Source organism: Mytilus edulis, chromosome 12, assembly GCF_963676685.1.
Source record: "Mytilus edulis chromosome 12, xbMytEdul2.2, whole genome shotgun sequence".
In the NCBI taxonomy this organism is placed as follows: domain Eukaryota; kingdom Metazoa; phylum Mollusca; class Bivalvia; order Mytilida; family Mytilidae; genus Mytilus; species Mytilus edulis.
In genome coordinates this window covers 76,969,643-76,992,424 of record NC_092355.1, presented here as the reverse complement: position 1 = coordinate 76,992,424, position 22,782 = coordinate 76,969,643, and the positions used below count along the sequence as shown (strand labels likewise).

Sequence of the window (22,782 nt, the reverse complement as noted above, 5' to 3'; positions counted from 1 at the left end):
TTGATTATATTCCACTAATAGCATTACATAATTAATCTTTATAATCTGAATCATGATCACTAATGTAATAATTATTTTGAATCATAATTACTAATGTAATGTTTATTTTGAATCATGATTACTAATGTAATGTTTATTTTGAATCATTGTTATCAAGATAATTCCAATGTTATGTTAATACATTATCAATGGTTATTTAAACCAGAGAGTGTTTCTCAATCTCATCGCAGGGTAACAGATGAGATGTGACGGAGAGACATCTTCCAGTTCGTAAGACCATTGGTAATCTGTTTATCACAATGTTGTCTATGACGATGTTGATGTTTACTTTAAGGCCAATTAAAATTGATTGGTAGATTTTCATCCCCGCCCGCCCCGATTTTTGTTATTTTAAAAAAATTTCGATTTCCGGATTTGTTCATCTCCGTTTCCGGTAACCGTCAAAAATTGTGTTTCCTTCCAAACTTCCTGTTTCAAATTTTGAAATAAAAATTAAAAAATAAAATCCTCCCACCCGCCCCATTTTTTTCAAAAATTTGGATGAAAATCTACTAATTAATTTTAGTTGGCCTAATATGGGAAAATACATGAATTCAAAAGTTGCCTATAGCAGGTTATTAATAAGTGTGTTCTACTAAAACTCTGAAAGTCATAAAATATTTAACAATAGATGAGATAATTATTAGGGTAGGGTCAATAATTCAAACCATTTAGTACAAACAAGTCATTTTATAAACAGAACAAGAGAAATCTGTAACAAAAAATATCAAATCTATTCAGCATATCGAAAAAATTAAAAGAACACACATTTCACAAAAATATAACTAAATCCTAATTTCCAATTTACTCTTTTTCTTTATTGATAATACATAAAAAAAATATTAAAAAAATTCTTGTTTCAAAATAAAAATAAAATAAGATTAAAAGTATATCAAAAGAAGCAATGAGTATGATTGACAATAACAGAAACAAGAAAAAAAAAGAACAAATTACCAAACATTAGGCCACGGTTTTTTAATTTGTTGGTTTACGGATTTTCTCCATGAAAAAGTCGGGTCGGGCGGTCGGGAAAAAAATAAAAAAAATATCTTTCAAGACAGAACACTGATATGCAAAATAAATATATATTTCACCTTTCTATAATAATATGTTTGTTATCCTATTTTGTCATCATTTCTTAAATTTTAGTTTAATGAAATATTATTGCTCAGTTGTAATAAAAATTGCATGACATTGCCTAATAATTTCCCGTAAAAAAGGGGGTGCACGGACAAAGACGTAATTAAATTTCATAAAGGAAGACAAATTCACATAGCTCTTAATCAATTCCAGAAAACTTGGTGAATAATGATCTTCAAGAACGAAAACTGATAAAGAAATAAATGTAAAAGCGTGGTAAGAAAATAATTTTCAACACACGCGTCAAAAACGTAATAGACTCGTCCACTGGAAAAAATGAGAATATCGGGTTAATCTGTTGTCACGCATTCCCGTTTTTATCCAAATGGACGAAATTTTTTATTATCTATGAAACAAGAAAATTTTAAATGATCTGTTAATATTCAGTACTTTAACTTGATGTCCTGAACTTCCACCTGTCCACATTTGGACAAGTCTATTTCTATGAGAAGATGCATCTTACGGACTGTTGACAAATAAGAGAAACGAACTTATTGTGTAATTGGTTTTAAACACGGGTTTCGTTCCACAAAAATATTTGTCCAAACGACATGTCAAGGCCATTAATAATTGATTTATCTATTTTTAGAAACGTAAACTGGAAGTTTCATTTTTTCACAACAGAAAGTGTTATCAATTCTGTTAGTGATTAATGCATTTCATTTTATAAAAAAAGGATAATTTATTTATTTTTCAGGGATAATGAATTTGTTAGGGTCGGCGGGAATGAAAAAGCATGAAAAGTCAATTTTATTTTTATTCTGGAAATCAGGAAAATCAGGTCGGCGGATCCGTAAACCAACAAATTAAAAAATCCTGGCCTTATTATAAAGGAAGAAATAAGATACATCGTCAAAGATAACAACAACGAAAACAGTTTTCAATGATAAAAAGAAATGAAAATCTTTATCAAGGACTTTTATACGTTAGATATACTGTGAATGTATTTAGGAAAAAGGTTCTACCAAAAAACGTGCAATGTGCATAAATATATATACAGTGTAACTTGCCTAATCTGACACACAGGGGACCAGAAAAAAATGTAGGATTAAGCAGGGTGTCGGAATACTCAGTTTTTTTCTGAAATGATAGGCATAATTTGGGACCAGGATAGTGTGTCGGTCAAAGCAGGATGTTGGAAAACTCAGATGTGGGATTAGGCAGTTACACTGTATATGTATTATGCTTTTAATATATTAATAGATAGACTTAGTATTGGTTTAAGTAATGTAGTAGTTGGGTCTCATATAAAAATGTAATGCATACTGTATGGTATTATAGATTAACTAAACCCATTTTGACAAGGAATTTTTATATTTTTTATTTATGTCTGTGTAGATAAATCAACTCAAACCTGATATATATTCTTTCTTTCATTAAAAATTCTAAATTCTAAATTAAATGAAAAAAATACCAATGGTTTTCTGTAAAGCAACTAATTTTTTTGTGAGCTATTTATTTTTTGACTTTCTTGAGTAGAAAAAGTATGTGAATAATAATAATAGTCATGTATATGTTAAACTTGGAATTTTCTTTATCTGTTTTCTTTAAGTAAATTTAAGAATTGCCGCGAAATGGTTTAGGACTAAAGGCTAAACATGATAAAAAGTGTCTGTGAAAATAAGTTGGTTTTCAGTATAAAGAAACAAACCAACACAAGATAACCCCAATACATGACATCTTAAGTTCTCATACAGTTTGAATTTATTAATATTTCGTTGTCCATTAATGTAAAAAAAAATCTCCACATTAATTTTAATAACAGTTCTCTAAATTAACCTAGGTTATAACTACATAACACTAACATTTAATCTAGCTAAAACAGCATGGTTGAAACAAAAATAATATGTTGGCTTAAGGAGGTAGACCTAAGTTAAGGGAAGTAACTCTTAAATTCATCAGTACGTTTGTGTCAACCATTTTCATAAATATTTTCTAAGCTTCTATGTTACATAGACTATTTCCAATCTGTTTCAGGTAAATGCTTAAAATACATTGATGAACTTGACTTTTACAAACACATAACTGATTTCAAGAGTTATCTCCCTGAACCTAGGTCTACATCTTTAAAGCCATCGTTTTACTTATCAAAATTTTTTTTAAAACTAGTGTCAATCACCTTCAAAATCAAACTTTAAAAAAAAAAAAATCAATATAGTTAAACAAGCTTTGTCTATTGTATTAACTTCGCAGCCATGCATGAAAGATGTGTTTAAATGTGAGTTTCCACTAATTTTAATCATTGTAAAGTCAAATTATAACTTAGCTTTATAATGTCATTATCATTATGGGTTTAGCAGTATTACATTTTAACTACATGAGGATAACAGGTCAGCTCATATATATTTTAATAAAGAATTAATCAATGATTTTTTAATAAATATTTTCATCTCCTGTTTTTTTTTATTTGGTTCTATAGGCTCCAAGTAGCCTGTATCCTTCACCCATTAACTATGCAGTGTATTCATGGTATACTTATGTCAATTTATAAAGGGAATACTGGTTTGGTCAAGATGTCAATGTACTAGACTGTAAATTATGAAATTATTGCATGGTTTATCATTTTATATTATTAATAATGCGACTGAGTGTGAATCGCAATAGTAAGAACGCACATTCTGATATCCGACAGATATAAATGTGTGCAGCTTTGTACAAGTCGCAATAATTAATCTCGCATTATTGTCCTTTCTGCAAAATTCGCAATAATTACTGAATTTACAGTATTTGTTTTGCCCAAGTTCCACTAGGAACTTTCTAATAAACAATGTCATATCTGTCCCTTTTAGAACAATTATTCTATACCCTTAAAGAATAAATACTTGAGTATTATTACAGAGTATTTCTTCCACTTGGAATCAATATATTGAAAAAATTTCAATTTCATGACATAAAGTCACAAAAGAGGGAAAAGGAGACGAAAACTATTATTCATATAACATTTCCCCTAGTTATTATTAGTCAGACGATGGATACCAAGTGAAAGCAATAGTTCACAATGACCTTGAGACAGGTGAGCTATTGAAATGTAATTTATTTCCTCACTTAACAAATTTTGACAACAGCTGCTACAAAAGGAAGTGATAGTAAATATTTGTCCAAAAACCCAAAAATCATCAGAAATCAGAACAGATGAGTGCTGACCCTATATGTCCTCTGTATTAGCAATCTAATGAAGGATAAAACACATCTCAGATACCTTGTCATAAGATAGAACACGATGAAGACTTGGTTGCTTGTTTGTCACTTTTTTTGGACAGAGGCTTTTTCAATTTTTTGCCTAGGGAAATAAATGGAATAATATTACAACTCTCTGCTCAGTACAGACATTCTTATCCTCAAATTGTCTTCAATTTATTCATTTTGTGTCTTGATAAATAGTACATGAAAATGAACTGAAATCAAATTGAGAAATGCAAAAACTGAAAATGGTCCTTTCTGTCATAATTTGTTGGTTGTTTCTTGATTTGTCCAATTAAAAATAAACTCAAAGACATATTTAACTCGCTTTAGTTTCTTCCTATAATTTTAAGGTAAACAATTTTTTCCAAAGTTTTTTAGATGTAAATCGCAATCAATATAATATTTTTGTGATAATGTTCAAAGAACAAGTGACAGAAAGGTGTAATCTTGTGTGGTGGACCAATGAATTACCCACAATGCATTACCTGGTTGAGAAGCTGGTGCCCTGCCATACCCTGGACTATCTCCTGCTCCTCCTGGGCTGGCTTTTGCCTTTGGCCTAGGTGCCTGATACTGTAAAATACAAGTACTTTAAATTAATAAGTTAAATAATCACTTTTTAAGAAAAAAAAATTCCTTTGATCTTACTGACTGATAATTTCCTTTCTCAGCACAGCAGAGTGATATGAAAATTATCCCTAGAAACTGAGGTAAAATAACGAAAAACAGATTATCACTGGTCATCTCAACTCGATTGCTTTTCTCACTTTTGCTTTACCGGTTCAAACATTGAGATGATTATCAATAATCTATAATAATACAGCTGTTCAAATGAGAAATCCTATGTACATAAAGTTAATGATGAACTTGCAACTAATATTGTGTGAGAACGTCTCTGTAATATGTGTAAATTAAAAATTAATAAAAAACATTTGTTAGATTTCTGTTCCTTGTTTTTTACAGCTTGCTATGCAGTATTGGTTTTGCTCATTGTTAAAGGTAATACTTTGACCTATATTGTTATCATCTACTTCACTTGGTCTTTGGCAGATATTTGTTCCATTGGCAGTCATATTAAATTTCCATATTTCATATAAAACTATAATTTGACCTAACTCAATTAAGTGATATTATTTTATCATAACTAGGTTATTTTTTTTATATTATTTTAGCTTACCGTATTACAAGCCATCATTTTAGCTTACTGTATTCATAGTATTACGAGCCATCATTTTATCTCATCGTATTACAAGTCATCGTTTTAGCTTACCAAGTTAAGAACCATCATTTAATCCTACCGTATTACGAGCTATTATTTTAGCTTACCGTATTACGAGCCATCATTTAATGTTACCGTATTACGAGCCATCATTTTAGCTTACCATATTACGAGCCATCATTTTAGCTTACCATATTACAAGCCATCATTTTAGCTTACCGTATTACAAGCCATCATTTTCGCTTACCGTATTACGAGCCATCATTTTAGCTTACCATATTACAAGCCTTATTTTAGCTTACCGTATTACAAGCCATGATTTTAGCTTACTGTATTACGAGCCATCAGTTAAGCTTACTGTATTACCAGCCATCATTTAAGCTTACCATATCACGAACCATCATTTTAGCTTACCGTATTACAAGCCATCATTTTAGCTTACCGTATTACGAGCCATCATTTTAGCTTACCGTATTACAAGCCATCATTTTAGCTTACCGTATTACGAGCCATCATTTTAGCTTACCGTATTACGAGCCATCATTTTAGCTTTAGCGTTGGGATCGCCCTTTGTTGCCCGGTTAGGTATCCTGGATTGTTGCTCCTTACAAAAGTTTATATGCCTCTCAGCAGCTTTTGCATTAAATCTTCTGGCACAGTAAGGACATTGCTCATAATCTAAAAATTAAGAAATAAAAGAGTATATGGTATCTAAATAATTGTGATTTGACAGTTGCAAAGATAGTTAACAGCTAAAGCTTTACATAATACAAGATGTTCAAAAAATGTTCTTTTTTGGGGGTTAAATAATCAGAACAGATGTTAATGTCAAATGTCTATTACGGTAAAAGCTATTTGAAGTTCAAACAATTTTTTTTAAGAATATTTCATTTAAAAAAAAATATGCTAAATTTAACATTAAATGATGTGTTCCATTGTTCCACTCAAGCGCTGCTAAAGGTTGTCTTAACCTTTAACCTTCTCCATGTTGAAGACCTCACTTTGAGATGAAGAACAGCAATAAAAGCACTGTTCCTTTGATGTTTGTGGTGGGTTTTCTTTCTGTGCAATTCAAGTTATGATTTTTGTGTCAGGAATTGGAACAAATCATCTGTTTTTCCTATTACAAATTGACTTAAATCAGAGAATAGGGGATTAATGATCGGAGGAGAGGAGGGGCTGAGTTTCATCCCTGACTTACCTGGGTTAATGGAGGGAGGGGGAGGAGGGGGTAGGGGTTCTCCTCTCTCCAAGGCTTGTGTAACACCCCTAGCTGCTCTGACAGTATTGATAAAGTCTTGATGCTGCAATCTCCAGTTAGATTTTGGGGGTTTTACAACCTGGAAAGAGAGAATTCATATCTAAATTATTTGTATATTACTACACTCTACAGAGAAAATTCATATCTAAATTATTTGTATATTACTACACTCTACAGAGAGAATTCATATCTAAATTATTTGTATATTACTACACTCTACAGAGAGAATTCATATCTAAATTATTTGTATATTACTACACTCTACAGAGAGAATTCATATCTAAATTATTTGTATATTACTACACTCTACAGAGAGAATTCATATCTAAATTATTTGTATATTACTACACTCTACAGAGAGAATTCATATCTAAATTATTTGTATATTACTACACTTTACAAACCTTCTATTTATATACAGTGGAACATCATTATGACTAGGTTGATTATTTTAAGGTCTTTTCGGTCATATACAAATGTTGCAATACTGTTTCAGTTCATATTCATTATTGGCTATAAAATATTCAGCTTTGATGGAAAATCGAGAAAAGTGATTCAGATGCATGAAATCTATAAAGTGCTATTTTGGATTAATAAATTATTAAGCATTATTTTGGTTTCTCAGTAAATAACCTAAACAATCAGCTAGTGGAAAACCAATGCATTAATAAGTTTAGGTAGCATATAGCCTGTTTTAATTGTTTTATATTTTTCATTGCAGGGTCTTTTATAGCTGACTATAAGGTATGGGCTTGGCTCATTGTTGAAGCGGTATAGAGACCTATAGTTGTTAATTCCAGTGTCATTTGGCCTCTCGTGGAAAGTTGTCTCATTTGCAATCATACCACATCTTCTTATTTTATATTATCAGTCCTGTCCTCAGAAAAATAATTAGTGAAATTACATTTAATAACTTTTTCTGTTGCAAAATAACATTTTATCTATGATCTCTGTTTGTGTAAAAATCATTATATCTGTGCTAAACTGAATGAACAATAAAACTTGTGATATTAATAGCTCAAAAAAATTGCGCAATAATGATGACATTAAGATCTATTTATAAATTGTCTCTTATTTTTCAAGAAACTAAAATTCCATGTTTTAAAATCTAAGAGTTATTGGTTACATGCTTTTGAAAATATTACCCAGAATGCATCATTTTGTGATTAGACATGCAACAAAATGACAATTCTAATTCTCAAATCTAAGATATTTAAAGGGACAAATATTTGACACAATCAATTTAGAAAGTCGTCTTTAATGCTACATTTCTACAAGAGAAATCTGAGAAATACAAAATACAATTGTTTGTTGTATTAACTTTTCAGTATTTTATATTCATTCTTATCTACATCAAAAACTTAATTTGACATATAAGTCTGTCTCTGACAATATTATGACACATTAAATATTCCATAACATTCACTATGAACCAAAGACATGACTTGCGTCCCAGTGACAATTTCAAATTTAGCATGAGGTTTAACTGTAAATTCAGAAATTATTGCATGCATTTATTATTGGGATTTTGTCATTTTAGACTAAAATGCCATTTTAACATCTGTGATATTGAGAAAAATCCTGTTTAATTCTTATAATAAATTTCAAAATGTATGTTTAAATTATTGCGATTATAACCCTGTCACATTTTTTGCAATTATAAAAACATCGCAATAATTTCTGAATATACAGTACCAACTCAGACAGTGGAGTAAAATCTAGGGATATATTTTTGTAATGAACTGTTTGTTTGAAAACAATTCCAGCTGCTGTTCTGTGGAAGGGTATATCTGCCAGTGTACTGACAGTCATAATAGGTTCATAGTGAAATATTCTATAGAGTCTTAAGATGCATGATTTACGACAATGATGGGTACACCTAACAGTCATACTTTAATAGTCACAATCCTATCGATGATGATATGCATTTACTCCTAAAATGTACAAGTCAAGCCAACTAAATAAATCTTTTTTTTTCATTTTTTTCTAGTTCATTTAAAATATACTTTTTAATTTCATTTTTGTTTGGAATAATTAGAGACAAGTCACAAATTGTTCCAATTCAGTTTTATGAAATATTTTCTGGTCAAAGAGAAAAAAAATGTCATCCTGTAGACCTGTATATATATATAGCTTTGGTTGATAAGCTTAAGATTTATTTATTTGGCCAATTAGTAATAATTGTATTTCCATGACTAGTCAACACAAACCATTGATTTAAATGCTGCAAATTTGAATCTGGCAGCAATGTATAATAGAGCCATACTAACTAAATTTGCAACTGTAAAATCAAGGACATATGTTGACAAATATTCAGATGCATTATGATTTTTCAATTTTAATATGAAAGATATATTTCGTTAGTATAATTTCTAAATTAGCATGATAGTCCTTTGCTACTGAGCATGTCATTTTGTTTACTTTTAAATATCCCATTTCCAGAATCTTTGACAATAAAGGCTAAGAACTAAAATTGACATTTCTCAGTAAAAACTTAACCAAAAATCCTTGCATAAGAATTTGATAAGCAATCTAATCAAAATTAGTTCTCTGCACTTGATCCTTGTTGTTTATATGTTGCGCAGGCCCACATGTGACAAATAAACAATGAGGAGCATGAGCAGAGAACTAATTATAGTTAGATTGTCTGATTAGAAAGTGAAATAAGATTTTGAGTATGAGATTGACTGTTTCAATGCTTTGTTTGTTTTTATACTTGCCTCTTGCTTGGCCTGTAATTGGTTGATAAGTTTAATATAACATTTAATATTGACAAGAATACATGTAAATAATACCAAATCTTGGTTCAGATTAATTAGGTAGACCTAGGACAAGGGACATAACTCCTACATATCTGTTGTACATTTGTGTAAATTTATATTATAATTGTTTTCTAAGCTTCCAAGTATTATTATAAATGTAGATTATAAAAGTTCTGTTTCACAAAAAAGCTTATAAAGCTATGAAGAAACTGCTTATAATAAACACAAGAGTGCACACGCTGAAATGTCTCGCCTTCTATACTAATCATTGATATTATGTTGATAGTCTTAAGTATAAAGCTAAGCTTTATTACAACTGGCACATAAACTTAACATTAACCAAGATAACTAAACAAAGACTAATGAACCTTGAAAATGAGGTCAAGGTCAGATGAACCACGCCAGGCAGACATGTACAGCTAACAATGCTTCTATACAACATATATAGTTGACCCATTACTTATAGTTTAAGAAAAAAAAGACCAAACACAAAAACTTAACACTGTGCAATGAACCGTGAAAATGAGGTCACGATAAAATAAAACCTGCACGACTGACATAAAGATCATAAAATATTTCCAAACACCAAATATAGTTGACCTATGGCATATAGTATTAGATAAAAAGACCTAAACTCAAAAACTTAACTTTGACCACTGAACCTAAAAATGAGGTCAAGGTCACATGACATCTGCCCGCTAAACATGTACACCTTACAATCATTCCATACAACAAATATAGTAGACCTATTGCATATAGTATGAGAAAAACAGACCAAAACACAAAAATTTAACTATAACCACTGAACCATGAAAATGAGGTCAAGGTCAGATGACACCTGCCAGTTGGACATGTACACCTTACAGTCCTTCCATACACCGAATATACTAGCCCTATTGCTTATAGTATCTGAGATATGGACTTGACCACCAAAACTTAACCTTGTTCACTGATCCATGAAATGAGGTCGAGGTCAAGTGAAAACTGTCTTACAGACATGATGACCTTGCAAGGTACGCACATATCAAATATAGTTATCCTATTACTTATAATAAGAGAGAATTCAACATTACAAAACATTTGAACTTTTTTTTCAAGTGGTCACTGAACCATAAAAATGAGGTCAAGGAAATTGGACATGTGACTGACGGAAACTTCGTAACATGAAGCATCTATATACAAAGTATGAAGCATCCAGGTCTTCCACCTTCTAAAATATAAAGCTTTTAAGAAGTGAGCGAACGCCGTCGCCAGATCACTTTCCCCATGTCAAGCTTTCTGCAACAAAAGTTGCAGGCTCGACAACAATATTGATTTAAAGAGTTATCTCCCTTTACGTAAGTCTACATACATTTGCTTTCTCTTTTCAAACAATTGTGCACTCATAGTCCTTCAGCTGATTCAATCTTTTGAGATTATACAATTACAATCAGACTTGCCTTATTAATTTGTGAGTTTGTGTGAGTAATTTACGATAAACAACATCCTCTCTGATTTTCAATCATTAGGATCCTCCCAATTTGAAGTTTTATGTGTAATTGTTTTTGTAATTAACATTGAAAATCAGTACTGGGTCCTGTGCACCAAGGAACCATACCTTTTTCTGAGACTGTTTTATCTGTTTATAGCTGACTTCTGTACCCTCCGCCCTCTGTTTGGCAGAATCAAATACTTTAGGCTTTTTTGCTGCAGTCTTTCTACAAATTGGTTCATGCTTGGACTACAAATAAAATTCTGTAAATTTAGAAATCATTTCCATACCGTATAGCAGGTTATTTCCGTGGGTGTAAAATTTCGCGATTTTCATTGAATATGGTGTACGAAATATTTTGGTGGATTCAAAACTTTTATTGATACCTTTGCATTAGCTCTTTTAAACATGTTAAATTGGAGGAACTTATTTTGGAGATGTTGTTCTATCCGTGAAAATAAGAGAAAATCTACACACCACGAAAATAACCCACGGTACAGTATTAAATGTTTCATCTGTTTAAATGATGCCACCAGTTTTAACAACATTTTTTTAAGTCATATAAATAATTGTTATAAACATTTCTTTAATGTTCTGGAAAGGAATTTCTATTTTTTTTTTTCAGTCAATACAAAATTCTACATATTTACAATATTGGTATGACAATGTATGAGGAGATCCAGCATCAGAAGAAACACACAAACATAAAGCAGGGATATAATAACATGTAATCATCCTTTCATTTGATCTACAGTTCACTTTGGTATATATTTTTATAAAGAACCTGTCTCTCAGATATTTTTTGTTTACATGTTTATAATTACCAATGATTCTGGAACAAACTGTCTACCACAAATTCTGCAGGGCTTTCTCACTCCAACTGTAAAAAAATAAAATACTTATATTAAATTAAATAAAAAACACAATTATTTATGGTTCAAACGGTCTGCTACCAGTACATACATTGTATTGTGCCATCTGTGCAGTGTGATACAAGAAATATCTCTTCATACAACTATTAGAAACAGATGACAAGCCACAACCATATATATATATATAAGAGAAACAGGTATATCCTTATTGTCCACCACAAATTTTGCATGTTTGATTATCTCCCCTTAACCATAATTTATTCTTTAACATGCAAACCCTCAGGTAAAGTAAAGTTTCAGCAATATCACTTACAGGGTTCTCGTTAAGGCGAGTCCATGAGTCCTGGACTCATCAAAATTCGTCTGGACTCACCATTTTCAAAACTGGTGAGTCCACAGATTTATCAAGATTGAAATATTTTGTATAAAGAATAACAAACTGAACACAGTTCAACACAAATATCATCATTTTATAGCAAAAGTTTAAAAGTAATCTGAATTTAAAAGCAAATTTACAGATCTAACATTGTTGGGTTGATGTTTAGACGAGTTATATATTTGCATTGCTTTGTTAGGCCATGGAGACTAAAATATAACATTTTATTGCAATAAAATATCTTCTTCTTGCTGTTGGACTCACCATGGCCAAAAATGATGAGTCCCTGGACTCGCCTTCAAAAATCCTTAGCAAGAACCCTGTCACTTAGTTAATTAGAAAATCTGCTTACAAGGCACATGGATAAAAGGACGGACAGACGGGGAGAATCATATGTTTTCTAAAAAACTTTGTTGGGGGAATCATCATCTGAAACTTACTCAAAGAAACGACACGTTGATAAAATAAAAATAATCAACAGGTCAGGAACAGTATAAATCAAGAATTAGAGAAAACTAAAGACACCACTGCTGACATACATTGTAATAACTTCTCAACTAAATTGTACAACAAATTAATGAACCAATAAAAAGATCCATTAACTGCTGTTCCCTTATTGTCCAGTGGCAAATATTTCATACATGATCAGGACAAAAACAAATTATTAATAAATTCCAAAGGTTATGTGTTGTACATTTTGAACAGTCTGTTGATCTAGATAAATAGCATTGGTTTGATGGGGAAAAAATTTGAAGAAAAAAAACAACAATCCTGCGTTACCTGATACATCAGACATATTTGTTTTTGTTTGATGAACGAATTTTCATCATCTCTTCTATAGAATCAGATAATTTACCTCAAGTCATAATATTGATTTTATTTACAGTAACAATTAATGGACATCAATAGTATTAAACCAGGTGTGACCGTCAAAAATAACTCAAGCATGAATCACATGGAATTAAAATTCTTAACTTGTAATACACTCAAAGAAAAGTACTTTAAAGTTTACATTTTATTTCATTTAAGTTAAAGTATAGATTATATTGATGCAACTCTTTGGTCTATTTAATTTGTTTTATTAAATGTATATATTATGTTGTGTTTCAAGTGCATGAAACTGTCATAATATTTACATGAAACTATGTAGCAGTCTGTGCCAAAAACTTTTTCATCTACTAGTCCAGAAACTAAATATCAAAACTTGTGCCTATATGACTGTATAAAATTTTGAAAATTTCCAGTAGTCCGATTCAATATTTACTAGTCTGGGGCATCGGACTAGTGGCTAACGGCGCAGACTGATGTAGCAAACAGTACATATATTTATATAGATATAGGAAGATGTGGTTTGAGTGCCAATGAAACAGCTCTCAATTCAAATAACAATTTATATTTAAGTAAAACATTATAGGTCAAAGTACGGCCTCCAACACAGAGCCTTTGCACCAAACAGCAAGCTATAAGGGGCCCCAAAAATTAGTACCGGTAATGTAAAACCATTCCAACGGGATTTGTATGTTTTGTTGAGAGCAGATTATATATTGTGTCAATATCTGAAGAAACTTTTGACTTGGTTGTTGCTTTTATAAATGTTTAAGTGTTTAAGAAAGGATAGAGAAGGTAGGATGAGGCAGTATGCATACAAATATGAATGTATAAACAAAAAAAACAAAATAAGGTATGACAGCTGCCAACGAGACACCAGAGACCAAATGAGATAGATCATGCCTCTGGCATTTCAAATTAAAAAGTATCATTTTTGAATTTCAATTAACATGTGGACATTGTACATCAGGCCTTGAAGGCATAAAACTTTACTCAGTGCTCTGAGCACAAAATCATGCTGGAAACATGAAATCCAGCAATTTGAGTGGTTGATTTTCGAGTCTAGAGTTTATGCTTTAAAGTTTTATGACCTTATGGCAAGGCCTTACGGTCATAAAACTTTTGAGCACGATTTTTGTACTCAGATTCAAGAACTTCAACCAACCAATCAAAATACTGGATTTTGTGTTTCGAGAACTTATTTTGTACTCGGCGTACTGAGTAAGTTTTATGACGGAACGTCTAGGCCTTGCAGTCATTAAACTTTTGAGTCAATTTTTTGTACTCGTACTCGAAAATCAACCAGTCAAAATGCTGGATTTCATGTTTCAAGCATGATTTTTCTGCTCTAACATGTCTACTCTAAGTTAAAAAAAAAAATCATGCTTGAAACACAAAATGCAGTATTTTGATTGGTTGATTTTTGAGTACGAGTACAAAAATTGTACTTGAAAGTTTTATGACTGCAAGGCCAGGCCTCACGGTCATAAAACTTTCGAGCATGGTTTTTGTACTCAGACTCGAAAATCAACCAATCAAATTGCTGGATTTCATGTTTCGAGCATGATTTTTGTGATCTGAGCACTGAGCAAAGTTTTATTCCTTCAAGGCCATAGCCAGGACTCCAAAAATTTTCATCAATAATACATTAAAATTGCTGCACTGACATTTTATATAATTTTAATTTATAGTGACCTTCAGGTTTCAGTAAACATCCTTCTTTTTATGGCGTTAAATCTACAGAAGTTTGATTGTAACATGTAACAAGATACCATTATATGTATAATAGTTGAAAAATATAGTTACTGTATTGCATTTTGTTTAAATCAACTTTGCACTGAACTTAACCCGGCGTTATTTAAAAAAACCCAACTCATTAATCTTTCATGTCACCCTTTCAATTTCAATGTATTATGATGTATATTATATTTAACTGGCAACATTTCATATTTCAAAACTTTCTGACAAACAGTTTATTAAACGGAGAAAACAGCTGACGTGTTATGATACACAACTGATCCATTCATAGACAAATCATTTAATCTTATATAGATCTCTAATATCAAATTACAACAACTGTCCAACAAGTCTTTGCAGGTCACAAGATTTAAAAAGAAATTTCATAAATGATATGTCATGTATGTCATTATACATTGTGTAAAACATGCATTAAATTATGTATTTAGTTTTTTTAAACATGTTAAGGAGGCTCGCAGGTATAAGATTTTCAGAAAAAATTTAAACTTTTATTTTTCATTACAAATTTCATTTATTACCGTACCTTAAATAGTTGTTTCTATAAGATATGGTACAAAAATCATTCCAAAAAATCAATTCGTTTTGGCCCCAGATGAATTTTAAAATGAATATATCATTGTCAAAGCTCCAAATTATCTCCCTTTGGTGCAAAAATGCCATTTTTTGGCATTACAATTGAAATATCTTTTTTAACTCATCTGTGACCTATATTTTTTAGTGTTGTTTTTCGAATAAGCTGTACATAAACTAAATAATTGTAAAATTAAAGCGATTTCTGTAATTTAGTTCTTTTTTTTTATTTCGATATTACCTCTGTTTCTCCTATTAGTTCAACAGAAAAAAAGGACATTTAATAAAATATATGCTTCTTCGAAGGCAGATTGTGAGCGTAAATGAACGGTGACCCCATTTTTTTCCATTTTTCTATTAAGTATAAGATAAAGTTCATTTATAGAAAAATATAACAAAATCCTATATTAAATTAAAAAATTGATTTAGACCCGCTAGTCACCTTAAAGATACATGTATTTAATATATGTTTAGTAGTAAATACAGTAGTTTTGCATATGTGATAAATAGCCTGCTGTTTAATCCATATCGCGCAACTTTGATGCGCATCCTTTATCGCACGCACCCCTACTTTTTTTTTTTTTTACATAAAGTCAGTTTTATTTTTTTTGGCTCAAGAAAAGTTTTCCTCAAAATAGGTCAATTTTTTAAATGACGTCATTGTTTGGTATGTGACGTCACGAACGTCAAATTTTCTATGTTTCTACATGTATGTCAAGTTTTCATTTTTTTGCACACTAAATGCAACTATAAAAATAAATACAATGAAAAACTAAATATTTTATTTAAACAACAGCACGCAAATTGTAAGGTTCTTTGGATAAGTAATTGGGCAGTTCTTTTAAGGCCTTTGAAACAAGACAAAAGTAGAACTGTCAGAAGGTAACCCAGTGCTATGGATCAGAAAACAGTTCATATAATATAATACTCCTCTGTTGAAACATATGATAAAGCGTATAATACATGGCAAAATCCATATCACATGACGTATCACCCTCGACCGATATCATCCCTCGGGCCTATAGGCCCTTGGGCTGATATTGATGTCTCGGGATGATACGACATATGATACAGATTTTGCCATGTATTATTCTCTATATATTAAATACAGTGATATACATGTACTGTCAAATCATAACATGAAACAAAAATCTTTTAGTTAATGACCATGATGACCACAATAAAATAATTAAATATCATCTACTAGATTAATTATTATGTAGATGTTTTTCCTAAAAACCCTTAAAGGGGCACTAGCTACGAGATAAACAAAAAAATCCAAAGTAAGATTTTTTTTTGTTCAATCAATAATGAAAGTGAAATAGTGAAATAATAATTCACTTTTAGCAGCCAAAATGGTTGAATTTTGTCAAATTAAGCAAAGAAACATTGATAATTACTTATTCACTTGCAAGTGAATAACTCAACCTCATTAAATCCGTATTCATGTGAACTTTAAATTAACCCCTAGCTCGAGATTGCCAACGCATGCATTGTATATTACTGGTTATTTAAAGAAAAAGAAAGTCATCAATGAAAGTTAAACTACGATAAATCATTTGATTACTGATTCGATCCATAAAAAATCATTCTTATATGGTTTAAAACAATGAGTAGCATATATATTTTTAATCTATAAAATAAAATCAAACAGACCTATTAAAATCCAATTGCATGTGTTGGTTTAATCTATTCACATCTTTATTTATGTTTACATTGCTTATATATGGTCATCTGAGGTCAAATTGATAGTTAATTAGATGGCGTCTGGACTAAAATACACACGAAACAAACCTACATTTTATCTATCCCATGCTCTGTAGACTGTTTATTTTAAACTTTTGGTAGTTTGGATAAATGTTTTACATTGTTATCAATCAAATATGAAATTTGAGTCAAGTCGGTGACCATGGATTTGACAGCTAGTGCCCCTTTAAGATCACCCTGACTGAGTTTGCATTTTCAAAATGAAAAATTAACAAGATTACAATGAAGGCTAAGAAAAAGTACATAGTCAATCTAGCCATTTATAAAAGGGGGCTTCTCAACCCAGGATAAAGGGGGCTTCTCAACCCAGGATAAAGGGGCTTCTCAACCCAGGATAAAGGGGGCTTCTCAACCCAGGATAAAGGGGGCTTCTCAACCCAGGATAAAGGGGGCTTCTCAACCCAGGATAAAGGGGGCTTCTCAACCCAGTATAAAGGGGGCTTCTCAACCCAGGATAAAGGGGGCTTCTCAACCCAGGATAAAGGGGGCTTCTCAACCCAGTATAAAGGGGGCTTCTCAACCCAGGATAAAGGGGGCTTCTCAACCCAGTATAAAGGGGGCTTCTCAACCCAGTATAAAGGGGGCTTCTCAACCCAGTATAAAGGGGGCTTCTCAACCCAGGATAAAGGGGGCTTCTCAACCCAGTATAAAGGGGGCTTCTCAACCCAGGATAAAGGGGGCTCCAACCAGATATCCCCATTCAAAAGCATTGATTGTCATGGCTATCCTGTGCTACTTTCTGGCCTGTATATTTTTAACAAATTAAATTAAATAAATATTTTAAAAACATTCCGTTTCATTTAAAGTTAATCAATTTCAATTTCAATTTAGGTCTAATTTTAAATATATTCAAAATTCCACACGCTATCTGTAATTAGATCTTTAAACTATTTTTAAATAGAAGCCTGTGTACTTTATGCCTCATTTAAAAGTCCTATAAATGGAAATAAATGATACTTGAGATTAGCACAGCTCAATAAGGGTGGTGGTTTAAATTCTTTAATGATATTGTGTACACTAAGCTTCTGTTCATTTAAGCCGAGAGATTGCAACGCTGCATTACAATAATTCTGGGCGGTATCTGTGTTTATCACAACATCTCCATGTAAATACTAGATATAAATCAAATTATTTAAAGATACACAGTTTATTATTTAAAGTAGTATTACTGTCTATGAGTACTCTGTCATCTTAGGTTTCTCTTGACAGCAGCGACTGAAATTGATTTTACCTGATTAAAAAAAAAATGAACCCATTTTTAAGCAAAATGATTTTTATAAATCAAACTTTTCTTTCTTAATTTGTTTTGAAAATTTAGAGGGGAGATAATCAAGATACAAAAAATGTAATTAAGTTTTATAAAATGAATGCAAATTCTTTAACAAGGTGTTTGAATAAATAGCTTCAGTTTTCCGAATACGTTCATACGTTAATACGTTCATACGTTAATACGTTCATACGTTAATACGGGATGGTACATTAGGTAAACACATTTTTTCAATCAAATTTTTTTTTCAGTGGTTCAGCCTTTCTTCATTCTAAAATCCATCTATGGGAAACTTCTTAAGTTAAATTCAAAACAAGAAAAAATTTATATAAATTTATAAAAGATTTTAAGTTCAATGCATTTTCTTAAATAAATGTATGTATCTATATATAAAATTTCCTTTATTGTAAAATGTCATTATTGATCATAATCATCATGTCCTTACCATGCTTACATAATGTACAATAAAATTGAGAATCAAAAAATGGGGAATAAGTCAAAGAGACAACAACCTGACCATAGAACAGACAAAGTTACAGCCGAAAGGCCACCAATGGGTCTTCAATGCAGCGAGAAACTCCCACACCACACACTTCAGCTGGCCCCTAAACAAATATGTATACCAGTTCAGTGATAATGATGTCATACTAAGCATGCCAAATTTCCCCAAAACAATATTTTTAAAGTGCAATTTAAAAGGTTATGAACATGTTGATGCAAACTTGTTCTTCCTGCCAATTACAAAAAAACAAATCAGTCATCAAAATATGGGATTCATCATCTCTGTAAGGCCCCAGCTTATTGTAACATGGGATTCAATATCTGGGTCATTATCCCTAATGCACCGCCAATTAAGGAACACAAAAAATGTAGGTAAACAAAAATCTATGTGTGCATAGTGAAATTGAACATGTATCATAATCTACATGTACATGTATTTTTAACAAGTGACTGACGGTGACTGAGCTTAACCATTTGTGTTTGTGTAAAAAGTTGAGGACTATAGAATAAATGTGTAAAAAGTATGGAGTTATAAATTTATTCAAAGTATTAAATTTTAAAAGAACTAATTATTGTGTGATGGTTAAAATACAATACATACAGTTATCTCAAAAATATGGCAAACAATTTAAGTTTTTATATATTAGCGAGTTTGCAGACCTTTATTATAAATGTATCTAGATTTCATTTATTTCCATAAGTTAGGTGAGTTGGCAGGAGTTAATTTAACAGTATTTGCATAAATGTCAGTCAAGGGACTGTGAAATTTCCCAAGCCACAAGGCAAGGGAATTGTGGTCCCAAGACTGTTATTTTTACAATTATGACTATTACCCCTCCATGAGATATCTGTTTTATTACACCAAATAGATTTTGATTGAAGCTCTCTGAACAGGTAAAAGGACATCTATAGGGCTGAAAGGCACATACATGTACATTTTTATGCATTAGTTTTAGGATTTATAAGTAGACTATCTAGGAATTATACATGTATTATTTTAATTTATTTATTATAAAATTGAGAATGGAAATGGGGAATTTAGCATGATTAGCACTGTCTTTAAGTAACGTCATGGTATATATGACATAAACATGATTGTCAATCCATTCTAAAATAACTCATTTGTAAAAAATAAAGACTTCTTTTTCAACTTTATAGATCAGTTTTTTTTTTGGTATTTTTTACAGTTTTTGATTTACATGTACCTAGAGCTATCAATCTGTGAATCAAATCATGAGAAGAACCTCCTGAGGGTAAAAAGAGGACAAAGTCTCCTATTACAGTAGAAAAATAAAAAAAACAGAGACAAATCTATTTTTTTTTCTTTTTGAAAAATTTCCCACAAAAAAATCAGTCTACTATATATAGCTACATGTGACATTGACTAACATGAAGAATGATTTTAAATTGTTCTCAGTTCACTTTTATTTTTCAGACTTTTTTATTTTATCACATATATATATATATATGCATTGGCTGGCACAGAAATCTACATTTTGTACTTCCTTATTCCAGTCTTGTTTGTCTGACGAGACTTTGAGTAAAATATTTTTACTGATATATTAATCAGCCTAGTGAAATCGCTATTTGTCTACCATTACTGGACATATCACACAGGTTCCCATAAAATCTTGACACCATAATACATTTGTAATACAACAATTGTACAAAATATCTGACACCACAATGGAAAAGTGATTTATATAAAAGAAGGACAAAAGATACCAAAGGGACAGTCAAACTCATAAATCGAAAATAAACTGAAAAGGTCATGGCCAAAAATTAAAAAGACAAACAGACAACAACAGCACACACAACGTAGAAAACTAAACATGCTAAAGAATAAGCAACAAAAACCCCATCAAAAGACGTCATTAGTTCAAGCAGAACAGATTCTTGGGTCAGCCGGGAATAGCAATAAGGTGTATATAACTTATAAGAACAAACACAATACCAATTTCATATTTAATAATTTTTTGATATGAAAAAACTTTACCTGATGATAGTGTTTTTTGGTCTACCATGTTTATATTGAATATTAATCATACATACATGACATAACTTAAATAACGTCACAATTAAACATGCTATACTTTTTAACAACAGAGCCAAAATCAGAATTTTTTTTAAACAGATTTTGAAGTTTAAATAAAATTAAGAAAGGAATGTATTGAATTAGAAAAAAAATCATACAGACTTTGTCCTCTTACACTGGTATTGCCTGCCTCATTTACACCTCAATTATCACTATTTGTCCGCTATTACAGCTGGATACCACACAGGTTGCCATAAAATTTTGATGTCATAAAATAAATCAAAGCCAATTGCTGCCATGTTTATGTTTTGGGGACTTTTTTTTCATCCACATATATTTAAGAATTAAACATGACAGGAGTGTTGTCTAGTGAGAATTAAGAAGGTTTTAACTTTATATCAATTAAAGACTTAAGCAGAAAGTCATTTTTAATATGTTTTATATTTCACAAGGAGACAACACGTTTACCAGGCTAAAGTTGGGGTCAGATATACATGTGCTGAAACATATAACTCCAAGAGAAATTATTATGGATTATCCCCTAGTAGTGTTTGTAACTGGGCAATAATTTCCTTTATTGATTTAATTTTCATAATTAATTTAAATTTTACACTTCAGTTAAAACATTTCAACTTTCCAGACGCAAATGTTGAAAAACGGGAAAGAAACAAAATATTTTACAAGACATAAACATGTAAAAAATAAATATATATTTAAGCTGACTAAAAATATTTTCATAATGTTACTTTGTCATCATTTCTTAAAAACTAAGTCCCAAACGTTATTGCTCAGTTGATATGTGTCATCCTCATGCTGTACGAGATAACTATAATTCTCATGCAATCCCGAAAAGAGGGGCCATCACAGACAAACATGACATTAAATCGTCATTATACGAACACGAACAAACAGCTCTAAGTTGCTTTGATATCTATCCAATTTTCAGGAAACATTGTGAAAATGATCTTCAATATTTCGAAAACATGTGAAATATAATTGCAAACACGGTGGACCGTCGAGGGTCAACAAACGTAGTAGACTCGTCCATTGGAAAGACAAGGATAATGGTTTCATCATTTGTCATGCATACCCAGTTTTGAATATGATATCCAAAAAGGATGTACTTTTTTTAATCTATGAAACTAGAAAATTCCAAATTGTAAATATCTCTTCATCTGGACTTGGCATCTATCACATTTGGACGGGTCCATTTCATTAGTAAGGTGATCGATAAATCTTACGGAGTTATGACAAAAAAGGAAAACAAACTTATTGTTATGTGTTTTTAACAAGGGTTTCGTTCCTCTAAATTATTTGCGCAAACAAATCAACAAAATAGGTCAGTTAACTTTGTCTATTTTTAGATTACAGGTAATCATTTGACACTACGTATAACCTGATAACCTGTGTAGTGATTTTGATTTTACGATAAATTTATGAATGAACGACAATTTTATGAATGAACAAGAGCACCTGACCTCTTTCTTAAAAAAACACCAATTAAACATATAAAACCGTATATTATAAAAGATAATTCAGTCAAATTTTCAATACTAAATCAACAACTGAAATGATTCCATATTTTGTTGAAACATCGTACGAACGGAAAACGGAATCGCAGGTATAAAAATGCATTTTTTTTCACTCGGACGTCTATGTTTTTTGATAGTCAAACGGTTGTCCCCCTAAATACAAAAATATATCTACAAGAACGTATGCTGAAACTTCTTAAA

The 22,782-nt window shown here is 31.1% G+C and overlaps 1 protein-coding gene across 12 annotated transcripts in view; it reads right to left on the bottom strand.

The window, feature by feature from the left end:
* Window positions 1–22,782, bottom strand: part of LOC139497203 (zinc finger C2HC domain-containing protein 1A-like) — a 46,649-nt gene that overhangs the window by 20,454 nt on the left and 3,413 nt on the right. For all 12 annotated transcript variants that reach the window (XM_071285300.1, XM_071285302.1, XM_071285304.1 and 9 more), the window contains exons 2-6: window positions 11,900–11,955; window positions 11,202–11,324; window positions 6,783–6,921; window positions 6,108–6,259; window positions 4,848–4,935 (exon numbers count right to left, since the gene is read on the bottom strand). In XM_071285300.1, coding sequence (XP_071141401.1) covers window positions 4,848–4,935; window positions 6,108–6,259; window positions 6,783–6,921; window positions 11,202–11,324; window positions 11,900–11,955 — 558 coding nt within the window. The remainder of the gene's footprint in view (window positions 1–4,847; window positions 4,936–6,107; window positions 6,260–6,782; window positions 6,922–11,201; window positions 11,325–11,899; window positions 11,956–22,782) is intronic.